Genomic DNA, 19741 nt, shown 5'->3' on the forward strand with positions numbered 1-19741 from the left:
TTTTTAGTGTTCCATCCTGGAATGCCCTTCCCCTATATTTTCTCAAGACCAGATCCTTCCTTTCAATTTAAACACCTTTTCCTCAGAAAGGCCTACCCTGATCAGTTGCCCAGTCTCCAGTCTGAAGTGGTACCCTAGTCATTCTGTATCACATCATTCACTTAAAAAGTATCAGCATAACATGGTTTATTATCTGCCATGTAATTTTTTAAAAAGATTTATTTATTTTAGAGAGCTGGGTGTGAGGTGGGGAGGGAGAGAGAGAATCTAAAGCAGACTCCCCGCTGAGCACAGAGCCTGATGCAGGGCTTGATCCTGAGATCATTGCAGGGCTGAGATCGTGACCTGGGCCAAAATCCAGAACCAGATGCCTAGTTGAGCCACCCAGGTGCACCTCTGCCATGTAATTTTTATTGATTTACTATCTTTTTCTCTCTTCCCATGCTACCCTGCCCCCCCCCCCAATTTTTTCTGTCATGTTCACTGTTGAATCCCCAGTGCCTAAAATATTAGTTGGTACATAGTAGATCCTCATTAGGAGAAATTCATACAAAAAGCTGCCTAACACCACAGCCAGTGTTTGGTATTTATAAAAAGGTTATTTGATCAGCTATCAAAAAGAATGAAGTCTTGCCATTTGCAACATCATGAATGGAACTAGAATGTATTACGCTAAATGAAATAAGTCAGAAAGACAAATATGATTTCACTCATGTGGCATTTAAGAAACAAAACAGATGAACATAGGGGAAAGGGAGGAAAAATAAAAGATAAAAACAGAGGGAGGCAAACTATAAGAGACTCTTAACTATAGAGAACAAACAGGGTTGCTGGAAGGGAGGTTGACAGGGAAATGGGCTAAATGTGTGATGGGCATTAAGGAGGGCACTTGTGATGAGAGCCCTCCTAAAACCAATACTACACTATATGTTAACTAACTTGAATTTAAATTTACAAAAAAATAAGTTTATTTGATAGAATATATTACCTTAAACTGAGTTCCAGTTAGGTGTGTTACTTTGAAAGTGCCATTTTCTACTCCCAGGTTAGGAGAGTACTTTTTTTTTTTTTTTTTTTTTTTTTTTTTTTTGGCTAGCTTGCTTCCTATAGTGGCCTGCTCACTTCAGAACTCAAAAAAGTAACTTTAACAAATTCTGTTCTTGCTTGGCAAAACATAGAGTGCTCGCATGTATAACGTTGCAAAAGTTCCCATAATGCCTTAGTGGTTTCATTCTCCATTATCACTTTTTTCTTTTGTCCTCATTTGTGGACCATCATGCTCTTAGCTTGTGAGCTTTCTCTGCTACCTGTTCTCTGGTGAAGCAGCTTAAGAGTGGCCATGGTAGGCCAAATAATGGCTGCCTTAAAGATGTGATTAGTTAAGTATCTTGAGATAGGGAGATAATCCTGAGCTATCCAGGTGGGCCCCATGTAATCACAGTTGTCCTTACTGGGAGGATGGCAGTTATGGTTGGAGTGATGTGCTTTGAGGATGGGACCACAAAATCAACAGGTGGCTTCCAGAAACTAGATAGGGGCGAGGAAATAGATTGTCCCCTAGAGCCTCCAGAAAGGGTGAGACCCCATCTACACCTTGATTTTGGCTCCAGTGAAACTGATTTTGGACTTCTGAGCTCCCCAACTATGAAAGAATTCATTTGTACTGTTTGAAGCCACTAAGTTTATGGTACTTTGCTATAGCAGCCATGGGAAGCTAATGCAATGATTTTAAAATAAGACGACTTGAAGGATCACAGAACTTGTACAGAGTGTTCTGAAGTTAATCTTGCCTGCTGGCTTAATAGTTAGCTGCCAAAATGGGGGCCAGAAAGAGTTGAGATGGCAGCTTCAGGTGGGTAACTTGGGAGGAGAAGAAAAAACTGTGGTTGTTGTAATAATTAAAGAATATTATATGCTCTAATAGCATCTGTTTTATATACAATTAAGCTCTTGATTTCTTTCTTTGTTTTTACACAGATCAGAAACCCCTTGACCTTGCCCAGGGTGCTGAAATGAAACACATTCTTATCGGTAATAAAGTATGTAGTAACGGATTACTTGCATATGATCCTTTTTAGAAAAAGATTTTGAATTCTTGAAATATATAGATGGCATTTTTTATGAAAACATTTTTTTAACAGGTTGTCTACAAAGTGTTGAAACGATATGAAGGCCCTCTCTGGAAGGTAGGCTGGGATTATTTTATTTATAAAACTGGAAAGAATTCTCAGGTACTCCGTTTTTGTTAAAATAATTTAAAGGGTGCCTGATGGCTCAGTCAGTTGGGTGTCTGCCTTAGGCTTGGATCATGGTCCCAGGGTCCTGGGATGGAGTCCAGCATCAGGCTCCCTGCTCAACAGGAGTCTGCTTCTCCCTCTGCCCCTCCCCCCGCTTGTGCCCTCGCTCTTGCTTGCTCTCACTCGCTCACTCTTTCACTCGCTCGCTCACGCTCTTGCTCTCATGCTCGCTCATAAAATTTTTTAAAAATTTAAAAATTATTTCTGACTTAATCTTTCTTGGATCTGACAACATTAACCATTTTCTGTAGTGCTGTACTTCATTAGGCTTCCATTTATTGTAGCAATTGGTGTCCTTCGTGTTGATGGTCTGACACTTTTAGGTGACAAGCTTATACAGAACAGAGTGGGAGAACATATTTTTTTCCTTAATCATAGAATTACAATGTTTTTGTTATGAATATTGAAGTAGGGAGGACTTATTAGGAAATTTAATACTTGAATTGTCACAGGGCACACACATAAAATCTGGTTCTAAAAATTTCTTTGCATCTTGGAGTTCAGTTATTTTCTAGAATTATTTTAGAGCATGCATTTTCTTTTGCACTTGCAAGCACTCCCTCTGTATATTTATGCACAAATATGTTTATATTGTATAAAATCAGAATACTCTTTATGTAGTGTTTCATTCCAGACTTTGAAGTCCACAATTGAAAATCTTCCCATAAATATCCCTGAACAATATTGTCAGAACTATAAACAGTTGGTGTTATTGGTCTTATTAGTATGGCATTTTTTCTATTCCTGTCCCTCTGTAGTGATAAAATGTTTTCATTACTACACTGAGTACCTTCGTTCATGTTTGATACCTTAAAAAATTTTTTTTAAACTTTTAAAAAAATTTTATTTGATGGAACACAAGCAGGGGGAGCAACAGGCAGAGAGAGAGGGAGAACCAGGCTTCCCGCTGAGCAAGGAGCCCAATGCGGGGCTCGATCCCAGGACCCTGAGATCATGACCTGAGCCAAAGGCAGACTCTTAACCAACTGAGCCACCCAGGAGCCCCCATGTTTGATCATTTTTTAATGTTCAGTAGTACTATCTAGATGAAAGACAACAATAGAACTGTCATAACTTATTTTTTATCAGTCAGGTATTTGAATCTAGATGTGTCAGCTTGGAAAATCTTTGCCAATTTTTTCCTTAGAGTTCAAGATTTTTTGGCTGGAGGTTATTCTGGGTAGTGTTAGAACATGGAGTCCTTTCATGGTATAGGAAACAGTAAGTATTATCCTGATGCTTATTAAATTTCATTATCTAAATTTTGAAAGATTGAAAGTTTCACTTAACATCTTTTCCTTTTGTCTTGATAATTTAATATTTATTTTGAAGGCCTGATGCAGTCCGTAATATTTATCGCCAGGGATGCAAGCACCTAACTCAAGCAGTATGCACGGTAGGATGACACATGCATCTTTTGCTCAAACCATGAAATCAGTTTTGCAAGTGATTGACCAAAATTATTTTTATAAAACTGCCTTGTAAAATCTTGGGGGTAGGAGGCATTTGTGTATATTTTTACTTGAGAACAAGTAAAATTGTGGAATATCTGTTTTAAAAATAGAATCCACTTTTATTTCCACATGTTGTGGATGAGAGATAAGTTACCTGAAAACATAAAGAGCCTTAGACATTTTTGTACGTGTATGTGTGTATATTCACATGTGCATATGTATGTATACAGATGTATGTACGCCATACATATATCTGTGTACTTATACATGGGTAAATTGGGATAATGGAAGTTTTTCTGGTTTTAAAATTTAAAGCCTGCATCAAAATTGGGATTCTTGGGTTCTCTAGGTTCACTGTTTTTTACTGGTTACTTTTACTAACCAGGAGAAAAAAGGACTTTCTTCTCTTTAGAGATTAGTCTAAGACTGGAGCCTAGACATGCTTTCTTATTTCCTACTTCACATCCTTTAGAGTTGTCAACACGTTGTGGCAGTCCATCTGCTCTTTAGAGCATGGCACCTGCCTTTCTCAGGGCAAACACCCCCAGAAGGCCAGGTGTTCCCCTTGGGGAGTCACAGACGTGGCCCATTCCCCAGCGGGACCACCTCATTACACAGCCGGCCCCTTCCGTGTCCTCCCACGCTGTGCTCCTTTCACAGTGGACCAGAGGGCCAGGGTCCTTTCTCTCCTCTCACCTGTGTCATCTTGTTTTCTCTCTCAGTGCAGTCCTGGCCATTCTCTTCTGTTCCCGCCGTAGACACATCTACTTAATGACAAGCTTTTTCCTCAGTTGGCCCTTTATCTCATTCTTGTCTGCCTTCAGTCAAAAAACAAACGAGTTGCTCCACTTGCCCTTTTAAAATTTCTTGCTCTTTAATCTCTGTGGAATTGGTTAGCTTCTGCTATGTTATCCCTCACCTTGTTTTATAATTTGTGTTTTTTTGTAAACGTCTGCTTAAAGCTTACATTTATGAGTCACATATCAACACAAACTACTGAGCATTCACTGTAGGATGGCTATAAAGCACCCTGTTTACTTTGTAGTTTCTTAAGGTAGAAGCTTAGGTTATTGATTTGAGATCTTTTTTCCTAATATGAGTGTTTCAGCTATCAGTTTCTTAATTTTTTTCATTGTGCAGTTGCAGCCATCAGCACCATGCATCTCCAGAACTCTTTATCTTCCCAAACTAAAACTCTGTACCCTTCAGTCACTAGTTCCACTCCTTTCTATTCCCAGGCCCTGGCAGTCCCCATTCTACTTCCTGTTTCTAGGAATTTGACCTTACTAGGTACCTCAGATAAGTAGAAAGAGGCAATATTTGTCCTTCTGTAACTGGCTTATTTCAATTAGTATAATATCGTCAAGGTTCATCCATGTTACAGCATGTGTCAGAATTTCTTTCCTTTTTGAAAAAATTTAGTTGTAAAAAAGCACATAACATAAAATTTACTATTTTAACCATTTTTAAGGATACAATTCAGTAGCTTGAACTGTATTTACTTTGTTGTGCACCAGATCTGTGGAACTTTAATCTTGCAAAAGTGGAACTACATCCATTGAGCAACTAACTGCCTATTTCCCCAACCCCCAGTGCCTCTCAAACCATTGTTCTAACTTTTTGTTTCTATAAGTTTGACTACTTTAGATACCTCTTGCAAGTGGAATCATACAGTATATGTCTTTTTATGACTGCCTTAGTTCATTTAGTCTGATATCCTCAAGATTCATCTGTGCTGTAATATGTGACAAGATTTCTTTTTTAAGGCTAAATAATATTCCATTGTAGGTATAAACCACATTTCTTTACACATTCGTCAGTGGGTATTTGAATTGCTTCCACCTCTTGGTGGTTGTAAATGATGCTGCAGTGAACGCAGATGTACAAATACCTCTTCAAGATCCTGCTTTCAATTCTTTTGGATATAGACCTAGAAGTGGAATTGCTGAATGATGTGATAGTTCTATTTTTAACTTTTTGAGGAATTTCCCTGCTGTTCTCTAAAAGCAGCTGCCCCATTTTATGTTCACACCAACAGTGTGCAAGGGTTCTAATTTCACTTTCTCCATATCCTCATCAGCACTTCCTTTTTTTTTTTTTTTTAATGAACATCCTAATGAGTGTGAGGTGGTATCTAATTGCAGTGTGATTTGCATTTCTGTAATGACTAGTGATGTTGAGGATCTTCTCGTGCTTATTGGGTATCATATATTGTTTTTGGAGAAATAATCTCTTTAAGTCCTTTGCCCATTTTTTAACTGGCCTGTTTGGCTTTTTGTTGGTATTGCGTTGTAGGAATTCTTTGTATATTCTGGATATTAACCCTTATCAGTATATGATTTGCAAATATTTTCTCCCATTCTGTGGGTTGTCTTTACATTCTGTTGATAGTGCCCTTTGATAGAAGTTTTTAGTTTTGATACAGTCCAATTTATTTTTTCTTTTGTCACTTGTGCTTTTGGTGTTATGTCCAAGAAATCATTGCCAAGTCCACTGCTTTGAAGTTTTACCCTTATGTTTCCTTATGAATTTTGTAGTTTAAGCTCTGATATGTAGGAGAGATTTCTCCTGAGGCCTTTCTCTTTGGTTTGCAGATAGCTGCCTTCTTGCCGCTCTCTCATGGCTTTTCTTTGTGTGCAGGCATCCCTGGCTTCTCTTCCTCTTATTAAGGATACCAGTCTTACTGAATTAGGGCCCCACTCTTGCGACCTCATTTAATCTTAATTTCCTCTTTAAAGGCCCTATTTACAAAGAGTCTCATTGAGGGTTGAGGCTTCCACATATGAATTTGGGGAGGACACAGTTTAGTCCATAACAATCACTACAGTCACTCCAGCTCTCATACGGGTACTGTTTGCTTTGTATATGTTTCCATTCTTTTGCTTTCAGCCTATTTGTGTGTGTCAATCTAAAATAGGTCTCTTACAGAGAGCATGCAGTTGTATCTGGTATTTTTATCCAGTTTGACAACCTCTGCCTTGTGATAGGAATATTTAATGAGGGGCACCTGGCTGGCTTATTCAGTGGAGAGTGTGACTTTTGATCTAGGGGTTGCGAGTTTGAGCCCCATGTTGGGTATAGGGATTACTTAAAAGTAAAATCTTAAAGTGTTTAATGAATTTGTACTTAATGTTGTTATTGATATGGTTGGATTTCTGTCTGCCATTTTGCTGTTTCTATATTCATTTCTCTTCTACATAAGATACATATGTCTCATATACAATTTCCTTTTGTTTATATTTTACTATATTTTAAAGTTATTTCTTAGTGGTTGCTCTAGGTATTATAATATGCATCTTTATCACAAACTACTACTTCCTTCCATACTTACTATGCTTTAATACAGTTCTACTTCCTACCCTTTCCTTTGTGTTATTGTTATATATATCATGACTCTACGTGTTTAAAAACTCAGTGATACAGTGTTATAGCTATTGCTTTATACAATTTTATGTTTTAAAATATTTTTATTGAACTATAATTCATATCGTATGCAGTTCACCCACTTGAAATGATTTAGTAATTTTTTGTATGGTCAGAGACTTGGGCTGACCATGTGGAGACCACAATCCATTTTAGATCCATTTCCATAATTCTGCAAGGAAACTTCATACCCATTAGCAGTCATACCCCATTCCTGTCAGTACCACCCCCTTTTAACCCCTAGGCAGCCATTAATATCTGTCTCTATAAATTTGCCTATTCTGGACATTTCACATAAATGGAATCATATGATATGTGGCCTTTTTCTGGATTCTTTTGCTTAGCATAATGTTTTCAAGGTTCATCCATATCATGACATGTTGTTATTACTTCAGTCCTTTTATGGCTAAATAATAATCCATTGTATGGATAGACAGTACTTATTCATTCATCAGTTAATGAATATTTGGGTTGTTTTTACTTTTTGTCTCAGTGCATATTTGGGGTCATTTCCTTGTTCTGATATAGCTCCATTCCTTCCTTTATCCTCTATCCTATTATTGTCATATATATTACACCTCAGTATGTTACAAGCTCAACCAATTTTACAGTTGTGTAAATCACTTTAAATTATTTGAGAAGAGAAAATATATATTATATTAGAATTACCTATGCAATTAACTTGTCCAGTTCCCCCCACCCCCTTTGGTGTCACTTTCTTTTAGTCTAAAGAACTTTTTTTTTTTTTTTACTCTTTTGTTAGGTATACCTAATGAATTGTCTGAGTCTTTTTTTATTTGGGGGTGTATTTTGCCTTCATTTTAGAACAATAGTTTTATAAGACAGAGAAATTTTCTTTCAGCACTTTAAATATGTCATCCCCTTACCTCTGTTCTTCATTGTTTTTGATGCAAAGTCAGCTGTTAATTTTACTGTGCTTTCCCTGTATTTGATGAGTCCTTTTTCTCATTACTTTCAGTATTTTCTGGTTTTGGCTGTCAATAGTTTAAGATGTGGCTAGGTATAAATCTCTCTGGATTTATTGTGCTGGAGTTTATTGAACTTCTTGAATGTGTAATATTTTCATTGAACTTGGGAAATTTTCACCCATTCTTTCTTTAAATATTTTTTTCAGTTTTCTCTCTCCTTTGTGACTTTGTTGGTACACATGATAATGCCCTGCCATGATTTTTTTTCTTCCCTTCCATCTCAGATTATCTTGAGTGAATTTTTCATTATAGTTCTTGTAATTTTCACATCCAGAATTTCCATTTGGTTCTTTTTCATAACTTGCATCTTTTTATTGATATTTTCTATTTGATGGGTTATTATCATTATGCTTTCTTTTAGTTCTTTACATATGATTTACTTTAGTTTTTGAACATTTTTCTGAGAGCTTTTTAAATGTCTGGCTCATTTGCCAGTTTGTTGCTTGGCTGAATATATTTTCTGTGATGGCTTTTCCTGATTGTTGGCTACCAAGATTGCTGTTGTTTTGAGAAAGCCCTGGACTTGGAATTTTCAGGGCCGTATTCTAAATAAAGTCAGCCCCAGTATTTAAAGCTTGCCCCATCATGATACAATTTGCCACAGAGTAAGGAGGAGGGGGGAGTGGAGCAGACTCAGGCTAAAACAACATCCAGTGTTCTGAGAGATTCAGTAGATTTTTCTTGAATAAATGCTTTTCAATGTGTTGAATGTCTTTCATCAATTTTCAGTGTTGGGGAATGGTTGTTTTGATTGGGGTTGCATTAAATATATAGATTTACTTGGGGAGGATTCTTTCTTTAACCACATCAAGACCTCTAAGCTATGAATATTGTATCTCTCCTTTATTGAAATCTTCTTTAATTTCCTTTTATAACGTCTTATAATTTTTTGTTAAACTTATGCTTATGTGTTTTTTTTTAAAGATTTTATTTATTTGAGAGAGAGAGAATGAGAGAGAGCACGAGAGGGAAGAGGGTCAGAGGGAGAAGCAGGCTCCCCGCTGAGCAGGGAGCCCGATGCGGGACTCGATCCCGGGACTCCAGGATCATGACCTGAGCCGAAGGCAGTCACTTAACCAACTGAGCCACCCAGGCGCCCTATGTGTTTATTTTTTAAAGCTATTATGATGGACTTGAAATTTTCATTTTCTGTTTTTTGTTGCTATTATATATAAATTTGTTTTGAGTCCTGTAGCCTTGCTAAATTCACTTAATAGTTTTGGTAGCTTTTTTTGCAGATTCCTCAGGGTCTCCTACATGCACAATCATGTTGTCTGCAAAAAAAGATCTATTTCTCTACAATTCATATGCCTTTGTTTTTTATCCTTTATTGTACTGGATAGGACCTCCAGTACAACTTTAAATAGAATTGGTGAGAGCCAGCATTCTTGTTTTGTTTGTGTTAGGTACAAAGCATTGAGCCTTTCATTATTGAGTTATTAGCTATAAGTTTTTCATAGATGCCCTTAACTTGCTTTAGGAAGTTATTTTCATTTCCTAATTTACTGAGAGCCCTTACCATGAGGATCTGTTGATTTTTATTAAATATTTTTTGCATATTATTGAAATGATCATAGGGTTTTACTCATTTTAATATGGTTAATTACACTGTTAGATCTTAGGGTGTTAATAAACCAGTCATATTGCTGGGATAAATTTCAGTTGGTCATGATACATTATTTTAATAAATTGTTTGCTAATATTTTGTTAAGGATTTTTTGCTTCTGTGCTCCTGATGGATACTGGTTTATATTTCTCTCTTGATATATTTGGTGTGGTTTTGGAATCTGAGAAATACTGGTCTCATATAATGAATTAGAAAATATTTCTTTTCAGTTTCTTGGAAGAGTTTTTGTAGGATTAAGTTTATTTGTTTCCTAAATGCTGATATAATTCATGGGCCAGAAGGTGGGGGGTTTTTTTTGTTTTTTGTTTTGTTTTTGTTTTGTTTTTGTTTTTTTATGGGAAGGATAGTAATTACAAATTTGTTCAGTTGCTAAGGGCTAGTTCAAATTTTCTATTTCTTCTTGGGTTGGTGTTTGTAATTTTTGCCTTTCAAAAAATTTGTCCCTTTTCTTAGGTTATCAAACTTTTTGTTACTTATATTCCCTTACTATGTTTTTAATGTTTGTATGGTAGGTAGTGTTGTGCCCTCTTTTTTTTTATATTGGTAATTTGTGTCTCTTTTTTTCTTCCCTAGATTAATCTGGCTAGCAGTTTATCAATTTTATTGATCTTTTCAAAGAAGTAGTTCTTGATTTTTTTTTTGAAATTTTTTTGTTTTTCTGTTTTCTATTTTTCTTTTTAAGAAATTTCTCTATGCTTTGGGTTTAATTTGCTTTTTTAATAGTTTCTCAAAGTCAAAGCTTATTGATTAAGGCCTATCTTCTTTACTAATACAGCCATTTAAAGCTATACTTTTACCTTTGTAACTGTTTTAGTTTCATGCTGCTAATTTTGGTATGTTTTCATTATAATGTTCAAAATATTGTCTAATTTCTACTAGAAACTAATAGAAATTTCTATTAATAGGAATGTTGTCTTTGAACCAATGAATACTTATAGGTGTGTTTAATTTCCAAGTAATGGGTTTTTATGATCGGTTTCTGATTTATAATTTAATTTCATTTTGGTCATTGAATGTATTCTATATGATTTTTGTCTTTTCAAATGTATTGAGACTTGCTTGATGGCTCTATGTATGGATTATCCCAGTAAACACACTTGAAAATAGTGTATATTTCGCTATTGTTGGGTTTAGAGTCCTATAAATATTCAGTCATGGTGGTTGATAGTGTTGCTCAGATCTGTATTCTTGCTGATTTTTGGCTAATTATATCAATTGTCGAGAGGGGTATCAAAATAACCAACTATGCTTGTGGAATTGTTCATTTCTCAGTTATTGAACACATACATACTAATGATGTCTTCCTGAATAATTGACCCTTTTCTTATTATATGGTAGCCCTCTTTATCTCTTGTAATATATTTACTTTTGAAATCTATTTTGCCTAATATACAACCACTCAGGCCTTCTTATGCTTACTGTTTGAATGGTATCTCTTTTTCTCTCCATTTCCTTTTAACCTGTATATCTTTCTTTTCTTTTTTTTTTTTTTTTAAAGATTCTATTTATTTGAGAGAAAGAATGAGAGAGAGAGAGAGCACATGAGAGGGGGGAGGGTCAGAGGGAGAAGCAGACTCCCTGCCGAGCAGGGAGCCTGATGCAGGACTCGATCCCGGGACTCCAGGATCATGACCTGAGCCGAAGGCAGTCGCCCAACCAACTGAGCCACCCAGGCGCCCTGTATATCTTTATTTTCTATCTGTGTAGATAGTATCTATTTGGGTCCTTATTAACCATTCTGAAAAATCTGCCTTTTAATTAGACTTCTTTTGAGAATATGTTCCAATTTCTTCTTCATACATCAGGTAATTTTGGATTGTATCCTTAATAGTATGAATGTTAAGTCCTGGGGATTCTGGGTTCTGTTATTTTTCTCTGTTAAATGACCTGTTTTAGCAAGTTATTTTCTTGGCTGGGTTTAGGTTGTAAACTCTGTTTCTTGGGTGGCAGCTCTGGTCTGCATTTCGAAAGGTTGTATTTAAGAGACTGCTTTGAATCCTTTCTCAGCATCAATTAGACATGTGAACAGATCCCAAAACATAGTTCGGGGATCTCTTTTTCCCTTGGAGGATTACCCCCACTCTTTAGTATTTCTGGATCCCTGACTTTCCCTTATTAATTCTCAAAGACAGAAAGACTGGGTTTTTCCATGTGTGCCTGTGCTGCTTTCCTGTCACCCTGTGGACTGTATGTCCCAGTTGAAAAACCTTGGGGATGGGAACTTATTTGCATAGTTACTTATTTCCTTTCCTCCAAGAGCATGTGCATTCCCCATCAAAGTCTGTCAACTTTTGTTCACTCTCCAGTTCCTTAAGGCAGTTGCTTTTTTTTTTTTTTAAGATTTTATTCATCCATTTTGAGAGAGAGAGAGAGAGAGACTTTGAGTGTGCATGAGCAGGGGGAGGGGCAGAGGGACAGAAAGAATCCCAAGCAGACTCCACACCCAGTGCAGAGCTCAATCTCACAACCCCAAGATCACAACCCAAGCTGAAATCAAGAGTCAGACACCCAACCGACGCAGCCCCCCCCCACCCCCAGCAGTTGCTTTTTATAGTTGTTTTCTGCAAGGAGGAGGGTGGTACTCTTGTAGGGCCTTGAAGTAGAAGTCTATCTTTTTCCATTCCTTTTTTTTTTAAGACTTTATTTATTAGAGTGCGAGCAAGAGAGCACAAGCAGAGGGAACAACAGAGGGAGAGGGAGAAGCAGACTCCCCACTGAGCAGGGTGCCCAATGTGGGGCTTGATCTCAGGACCCTGGGATCATGACCTGAGCCAAAGGCAGCCGCTTAACCGACTGAGCCACCCAGGCGCCCCTCTCTTTTTCCATTCTTAAATCCCCTCACTTTCCAAACTTATATTTCAGTGAGACACAATTTTTTATCCTTTTTTCCTTTCCCCCTTCTTTGTCAATCTCATATGTACTTATTCTTTTACACTCAGTTCAAATGTTTTGTACATTCAGCTCAAAAGGTTCTGGAGAATGGTATGAATAAGAAATTGGAGCTGTGGTGTTTAAAGAATTTTATAGCCCAAGTGCATGCTAAGTTATTAAACATAAAAGACAAAACTAAAACTACATACCTAATGAACTATTCGTATTTACTTTGAGTAACTACGAATATGAAAGCCAGATGTTAGCTGCAATGCATGTGATATTCCCAATGCATCAATTTTTTTTCCCAATTTTTACCAGTTGGTATTTTAAATGTTCACTTGGGTATAATTAAGCTATGTTAATACTGTTATGTGTTATATGTACTGTCAAATTATATCTATATATATCTCCTATTTTATGTGCGTGAATGATACTGTCTTACTGACTTCTTTATATCCAAGGTAAAATCCACTGATAGCTGCCTCTTCTTTATTAAATGCTTCGATGACACTCTTCATGGCTTCAGGGTTCCTAAGAATAGCCTTCAACAGTCAAGAGAGGTAATTTTATGGATTCATTTATCTTTCATAAAACTTAACATTTAAAAACAAAAAATATAAGTTCAATTGAATATTAGCATCTAAAATCTTGTTGACTACCTTTTTAATGGGGCAATTACATGAAGCTTGAAATTTGGCTTATGAATTAATTTCTTTATCAACATGTACCTGCAGATATTTTTTGTTCATAATTATCTTTATTATTTTGATTTTTATGAATCATTTTTGGAAAAAAATTCTGAATGATTATGTAGTCTGCCTCTTCATTTATAGGTACAGAAACTGAAGCCAGTAAGATTGAAGTGCTCTCTCAAGGTCACACAGCTTACAAGTGACAAAAGCTGGTTTCAGCTTAGGTGTTCTGATTTATTACAGTATAGCCTCAGTCTTCCTTTGTGGTAAATTGAACAGCAGCAGCAAGCAAGAAAATTGGGGTTTATGAGACAGAAATTCACAGTGCAGTTATTTAATGGAGACTCCATATTCCTTTAGATCAAAGGAGTATTTATAGACCTGTCTTGTTTTTTTGTAAATTGTGTAAGGGATTAAAAGAATCTATTTTCCAAAGTGGTTAACTTTGGCCCTGCAAAGAACCCTAAACGATCTAAATTTCTGACACTCTGACCGTATCATAAAGTGGTAAAATTTGACCTTGAGTAATGCTGTAAAAAATGAAGAGGAAGTAACACACATTTTTGGGGCAAATATTCTTTTTGTGAAATCACTGATATTTTAAAAACATTAGTAAAAGCTAAAGCATCAAGGCAATTGTTGGCTTTCTTATAACTTGATTACAAGTTAGTAAAATAGTATTTCTGGATATATTAGTATATAATAGCGTATCCAACAGTATTGAGAATCTATAATTTTAAGTGAAAAAATTTCCACCCATTACTCAGCTTTTATAATGTGTGTTTTAGTATTATTGAATATGTAAACTTACAGATGATATTTTTTAAAGTATTAGGAAATTTTTTATCCAGAAATGTCATGGACAAGAGACCTGCATCATTCTTTTGTTGTTGTTTGGTTTGGGTTTCTTTTGTTTTTTTTTTGAGCCTTTAATATTTTCTCCATGTAAATTTTATGCTTTCTAAATTGTTGCCATATTATCTCTTTTGAGTAAAAATGCATTTTACTTTTATTTAAATTCTTGGATTATTTCAGGACTGGCTGGAAGCAATAGAAGATCATTCTGCTTATAGCACTCACTACTGTTCCCAGGACCAGCTGACTGATGACGAAGAGGAAGATGCAATTTCAGCTGTAGACCTGAAGGAATCCTTAGAGGTATGTAGAAAAACCAAGCCTGACTTTTATAGCTAACTCTGTCACCAAGAATTTTTTAATGTGAGGTTTTGAAATTAAGAAATCTGACAGTGGAGATAATACTGCTGTTTATCCAGTAATATTTTATGCTATTTATAGTGTCTGTTATGATACTATCAAATGTCTCTGTAGATAATGCTGTAAAGATACTAGCCTGTACCCATATGTATCTTTTTTGGTTAAAATTTTTCCATTGCTGTAATCGGATTGTCATTCTGTTTGAAAACTGCCAGTAGGGGGAGCATGCAGAGCTTGACTTGCTGCCCTTTATGACTTCACTGCATATTTCAGAGTTTAAATAATGCAACCATAGTGATACCTTTCCTGGCTGGTAGTTTCATTTAAAACCGCTTGTAATCTGTAACTTCATTGATTAGAGGTAAGATAAAGCGTCAGTAATAAAAGGACAGGCTTTTATCTGAAGTGACATCAATGTCTTAGCCAAAGAGAAATATCAGCATGTGTTATTGAAATGAAATAGGTATTTTTTTCTGGGCATCAATTTTCTGGCCCTGCCTTTTAAATGGGAATTGGGTTTGGAAGAATTAGAACTACAAAAGGATGATGGAGTTTCACTCCAAATAATTATGTCAGGACATATCAATTTGCCTACTAAATTTAATCTTTTTTTTTAATTAAATGAATTAGATGCAGGATTTGAATGTTTCTAAATCAACAACTTTAATGAAGTTAAGTTTGCTAATACCTAAGGAGTTTTATTGATGTAAGGACCTATAAACTTAAATCAGAAAGAGATTTTGGCTCTTTCGGTCCCTAATCCTACTTTATGATGGAACGTTAAAAAATTTGAGCTCTTCCATGTTTTGTTGAAGACATTGCCAGAATTTGACATTCGCTTTACCAGTGCTACTTCTATTTTTTTTTAAAGCCTAATGTGTAGTGTGACAACCAGAAACATAATTTTCAGACTGTGAACTTTGCAAAAGTATCAAACTGGGTAAAAAAAGAAAGTTTACATATCTATGGCCAGAATCATGTTAAACAAGTAAAAAAAAAAAAAAAAAGCCCCAAAACTGTGCTAAAGATTTTAACTTTTAGTCAGGACTCCCTACGTGAAAAGAAGTCCTTTCCTATTTATCCTCAAAATAAGGTAAAGGATAAAACCTGGAAGGACTTACAAAGCATACCAATCTTTCCTAAGATTATGGTAATTTTAAGACATTTTTAATGGAAGCTACAGGTAAAAGCGGACTAACTTGCATATCATTTAAAAAAAACTTTCTTGAAAAAAATGTTTCTTTGGCATAGTTATCAGTTTTTCATGTTATCAACTTCCACTATACCTTTTATTTTATTCACTTGAATATCATGCTCTTATGTTAACTTTAAAACCATGAAGTTTTTGCCTTCTAGATTTTTATAGCACCTGAAGTTGGGGAGAGTTACAGCAGTGTTTAGCCTTTCATGTTTTGCAGGTTACAAACATATTTCTGTCCAACAGGATTTGAATGCTAATTCTGTGAATCTTGACTCTATCTCAACTCCTGAAGTTTGGTCCAAAAAAAGGTTAAAATCTGAAATGAGGGCGCCTGGGTGGCTCCGTTGGTTAAGCGACTGCCTTTGGCTCAGGTCAAGATCCTGGAGTCCCGGGATCGAGTCCCACATCGGGCTCCCTGCTCGACGGGGTTCTGCTTCTCCCTCTGACCCTCTTCCCTCTTGTGCTCTCTATCTCTCATTCTCTCTCTCTCAAATAAATAAATCTTTAAAAAAAATAAAATCAAATGAGCTGTTAAGTTTGTTGAATTGTAGCTTGTGGTAGACTGGCTCCGGAATGCCTTTCATCATTGGATTCTTAAGTTGTAAGGGTGTTCTGGAACCTCTTTGTGAAACGAGATCTATTCTAGATGCTTATAGACTTTCTAAAGGAAATTAGGAACTCTAGGATTAAAATACTCTAAAGCCATCTGAATGGACATAAAACTAACCTTATTTCCTCAACATGGTTTTGGACAAGACATTATGAGGGAAAAATGTCCACACTGAAAAAGTGACCAGGTTATGTGATGTTTTTGGTCTCATTTTATCTTCACCCAAAATGAGGACCTCCAAGAAATTGAAAACAGTATTTCTCTTATCTCTCTGTCACTGCCTTAAGGTTAGGTCTCCAGAGAGAAAAGCATAAGACAAATCATAGAAATACTGGCCTTATGGTTGTTGCCTTAATGACAACTTGAAAATATTTTAAATATAAAAATGGGGAGACAAATTCAAGCACAGTGTTGGTGTAGAAATGCTGTCCAATATGATAGCTACTAGACACATTTGGCTACTTAAATTAGAATTAAGAATTCAACTCCTTTTAACTCAGCACAGTTCCAGGTGCTCAATAGTCACATGTGGCTATCACTCTGGACAGTACAGTGTAGAATGCTTCTGTCGTTGTAGAACGTACTATGGGACAAAACTGGGATAGGCTCTTAGATTTGGGGTGGCACAAGGAAAGTGGGGGTTTCATTTGTTGACGATATCTCGATTCTGTAGGATCTGAACTCAGTGTTATAAGGATTTAATGAGCGGAAGATGCTAAATTGTGCTGATATGTGAGAATTGCCTTTTTCTCTCTATCCTTTCATTTAATTTTTTTATTTTGTGTAAATATCTGTTACAAAATAACACATTAAGAAGATTATAGAGCAGGGCCGTAATGATCCCCAGGTACCAAGAAGAATAAATGTGCTATGTATTGACTTAGACTGAGGGGAAATGGAATTGGGCTTGAGGTAGGAAGCCTTGGAGGTGAGACTTGGGGCATGAGTCCTTGCAATCCTGGCTGTTTTCTGTAAAGAGGAATGTCATCAGGGTTCTATAATCTCTAAAAAGTTTATGTACAATAAAATGAATGCGTTTTGTCCAATTTGACATGTTCTGACAAATGTATATACCCTTTGTAACCACCACTTCTCAAGATAGAGACATTTTGGGGCGACTGGTGGCTCAGATGGTTAGGCATCTGCCTTCGGCTCAGGTCATGATCCCAGGGTCATGGGATCGAGCCCCACATCGGGCTCCTTCTCCCTCTCCTTCTCCTGCCCCCCCCCCCCGCTTGTGCTCTCTCGCTCTCTGTCAAATAAATAAAATCTTAAAAAAAAAATAAAGTAAGTTTCCATTAAAAAAGAAAAAAAGATACATTTTTATCACCTCAAATTTCCCTGGGGCCCCTTGCCAGGCAATGCACTTCACCTCCATCTCAGGCAATCACTGATCTGCTTTCTATCATTATAGGTGGTATCAGTTTTGTCTGTTCTAGAATTGTAATTGGAATCATACTGTATGTGCTCATTGGAACCTGTCTTCTTTCACTATGTTGTGTCAGTAGTTTGTCCCTTTTAATTGCTTGAGTAGAGGCAGTCTGCTTCTGTTCTTACCAAATGTAGATTGTCTATAGCAAATAGCCTGGAATTTGACCTCTCCCCTACCCTATTCAGTCCTTCCTAGCCCTTGATAATACATTTTTGAGCTGTTTTCCTTAAGCCAGGGATAATAAAGTGGTTTAACATCAGCTTAAACAAAACAACAAATATCTGGGTGGGCAGAACTAGGAGCGGGAGGCCTGTGTTGTGAATGTGCTCAGCTGCTCACCTGGGTACCTCCTGCTCTCTGGGCCCTGAGTCTGTGGATACTCTGTTCTTGAATTCTGTGCCCAGACAACTTGGGTTTAAAATATCATCATGCTCGGGTATAAGGTCATTGCTTATAGTGGGATGCTGTTTATGTAGAATAAAAAAAAAAATTAAAACCTAAAAAGAATGTCTGACATAAGGTGAATGGCTTAGAAGTTAAGAATGGGACACGATGCTCGGCTCTGCAAAGATCTCCTGAACATTAACCTTCCTAAATAGATTTCTAGGTTTTCCTAATATAACCGATAGCTGCTAAGGGGAAATTATAGCAAATTAGATGATGTGTACATATTATTTGTATTAATGACCTCTTTTGTTCCTTTTGCCTTCAAAACCACACCAATCGTTTAGAACAGAAGACACATTACACCTAACTGTGAAACAATGTGTAGATCAAATCTTCTCCAGCTGACCTAATGTGTACCTTTTATTAAAACAAGTAAATCTCAATAAAAAATAAAAATAAAAAAATGGAAAAAAAATAAATCCTCTACCAGGGAGGCTCTTTTTAGTAACTGTCAGGTAGATATGCTAAGGGAAGATGAATGGGATTCAGGTATTTGAGGAGGATGTTATGGAGAATGTTCTTGTCTTTATTACCCCCAGGAACTCTATCCTGTTCATTACAGATTTCCAGTCTGCAGATGAAGCCAGTGCTGGCTTTTATGTATCCAGCTAACTTTCACCATAGAAAGGAAAAGAGAAAACGGTAGCATTGACTTGCACATGGGCAGGAGTATTAACTATGGATAGAGTAGAAATGACAATTTTCTGTTAATAAATTATGAGTGATACATTTGGTTGCAGTGCCTATTTCAGTTCCTCCACATCAACTTCTTCCCTGCCTTCAACCTGTATTTATGGGCTGTGTCTGAAAAAGTGATCCAGCACACCATTTCCCTTTCTGGGGTGTTTTAAATTGTGTAGTGTAGGTATATTTATGTTGTTAGAGCTCTCAACACAGAGTACTGTAGATTTTAAAGAGAACATTGCCTGTCACTAACGTGGTACCATGAATAATTCCACTGTGGTTGAACTGAGCTTATAAGCACCAAAAATTTTATACGGTGAAAAAGAAGAAAAGGCTGCTTACCTGTGTCCCTTTGTCATGTAGGACTGGTTTAGGAGGGGCAAAAATGTTTAGTGATGAGCCAGTTGGGATTAGGAGTACAAAGTGGGGAATTTATAAGGATAAATACTACTCTACCTACAACAATGTGATTCTAATATTAACAAACTCAAGGTTCTCAGAATAAACATTTTTCATTGCCATAACCAACTGACTTTACAATGATAATTTTCTTGCTAATTCTTCCTACCTCTTGAAAGAAAAACTAAATAAAACTACCATCAAAATTACATTAATATAATCAATGTGTTTACCTGACTTTTCATTTTGGACTTCTAAATTTTGACTAAGATGGGGTGGAACTTGTGTCGTAAAACTCTGTTTTGCTTTTAGGGATCTAAAAATGTAGAAGTTTCAAGGTGCAAGAAGAATGTTTCCTATAATTAATCTTATTTTTATAAACTTTGACTTACTAAGA

General features: G+C 36.3%; 1 protein-coding gene across 7 annotated transcripts in view; it reads left to right on the forward strand.

Annotated features, from left to right (window-relative positions):
- Nucleotides 1-19741, forward strand: part of OSBPL1A (oxysterol binding protein like 1A) — a 230944-nt gene that overhangs the window by 83376 nt on the left and 127827 nt on the right. For 5 of the 7 annotated variants that reach the window (XM_028098294.2, XM_088019584.1, XM_088019586.1 and 2 more), the window contains 6 exons: nt 1978-2039; nt 2142-2186; nt 3445-3518; nt 3630-3693; nt 13126-13224; nt 14392-14514. In XM_028098294.2, coding sequence (XP_027954095.1) covers nt 1978-2039; nt 2142-2186; nt 3445-3518; nt 3630-3693; nt 13126-13224; nt 14392-14514 — 467 coding nt within the window. Of the gene's footprint in view, nt 1-1977; nt 2040-2141; nt 2187-3444; nt 3519-3629; nt 3694-13125; nt 13225-14391; nt 14515-19741 lie in introns of those variants that run through there. The other 2 variants (XM_088019585.1, XM_028098301.2) reach the window with 2 other exon arrangements.

The sequence above is a fragment of the Eumetopias jubatus genome, unplaced genomic scaffold (assembly GCF_037043125.1).
Source record: "Eumetopias jubatus isolate StellerSeaLion01/CBP00866 unplaced genomic scaffold, mEumJub1_p1.0 scaffold_16, whole genome shotgun sequence".
Classification (NCBI taxonomy): domain Eukaryota; kingdom Metazoa; phylum Chordata; class Mammalia; order Carnivora; family Otariidae; genus Eumetopias; species Eumetopias jubatus.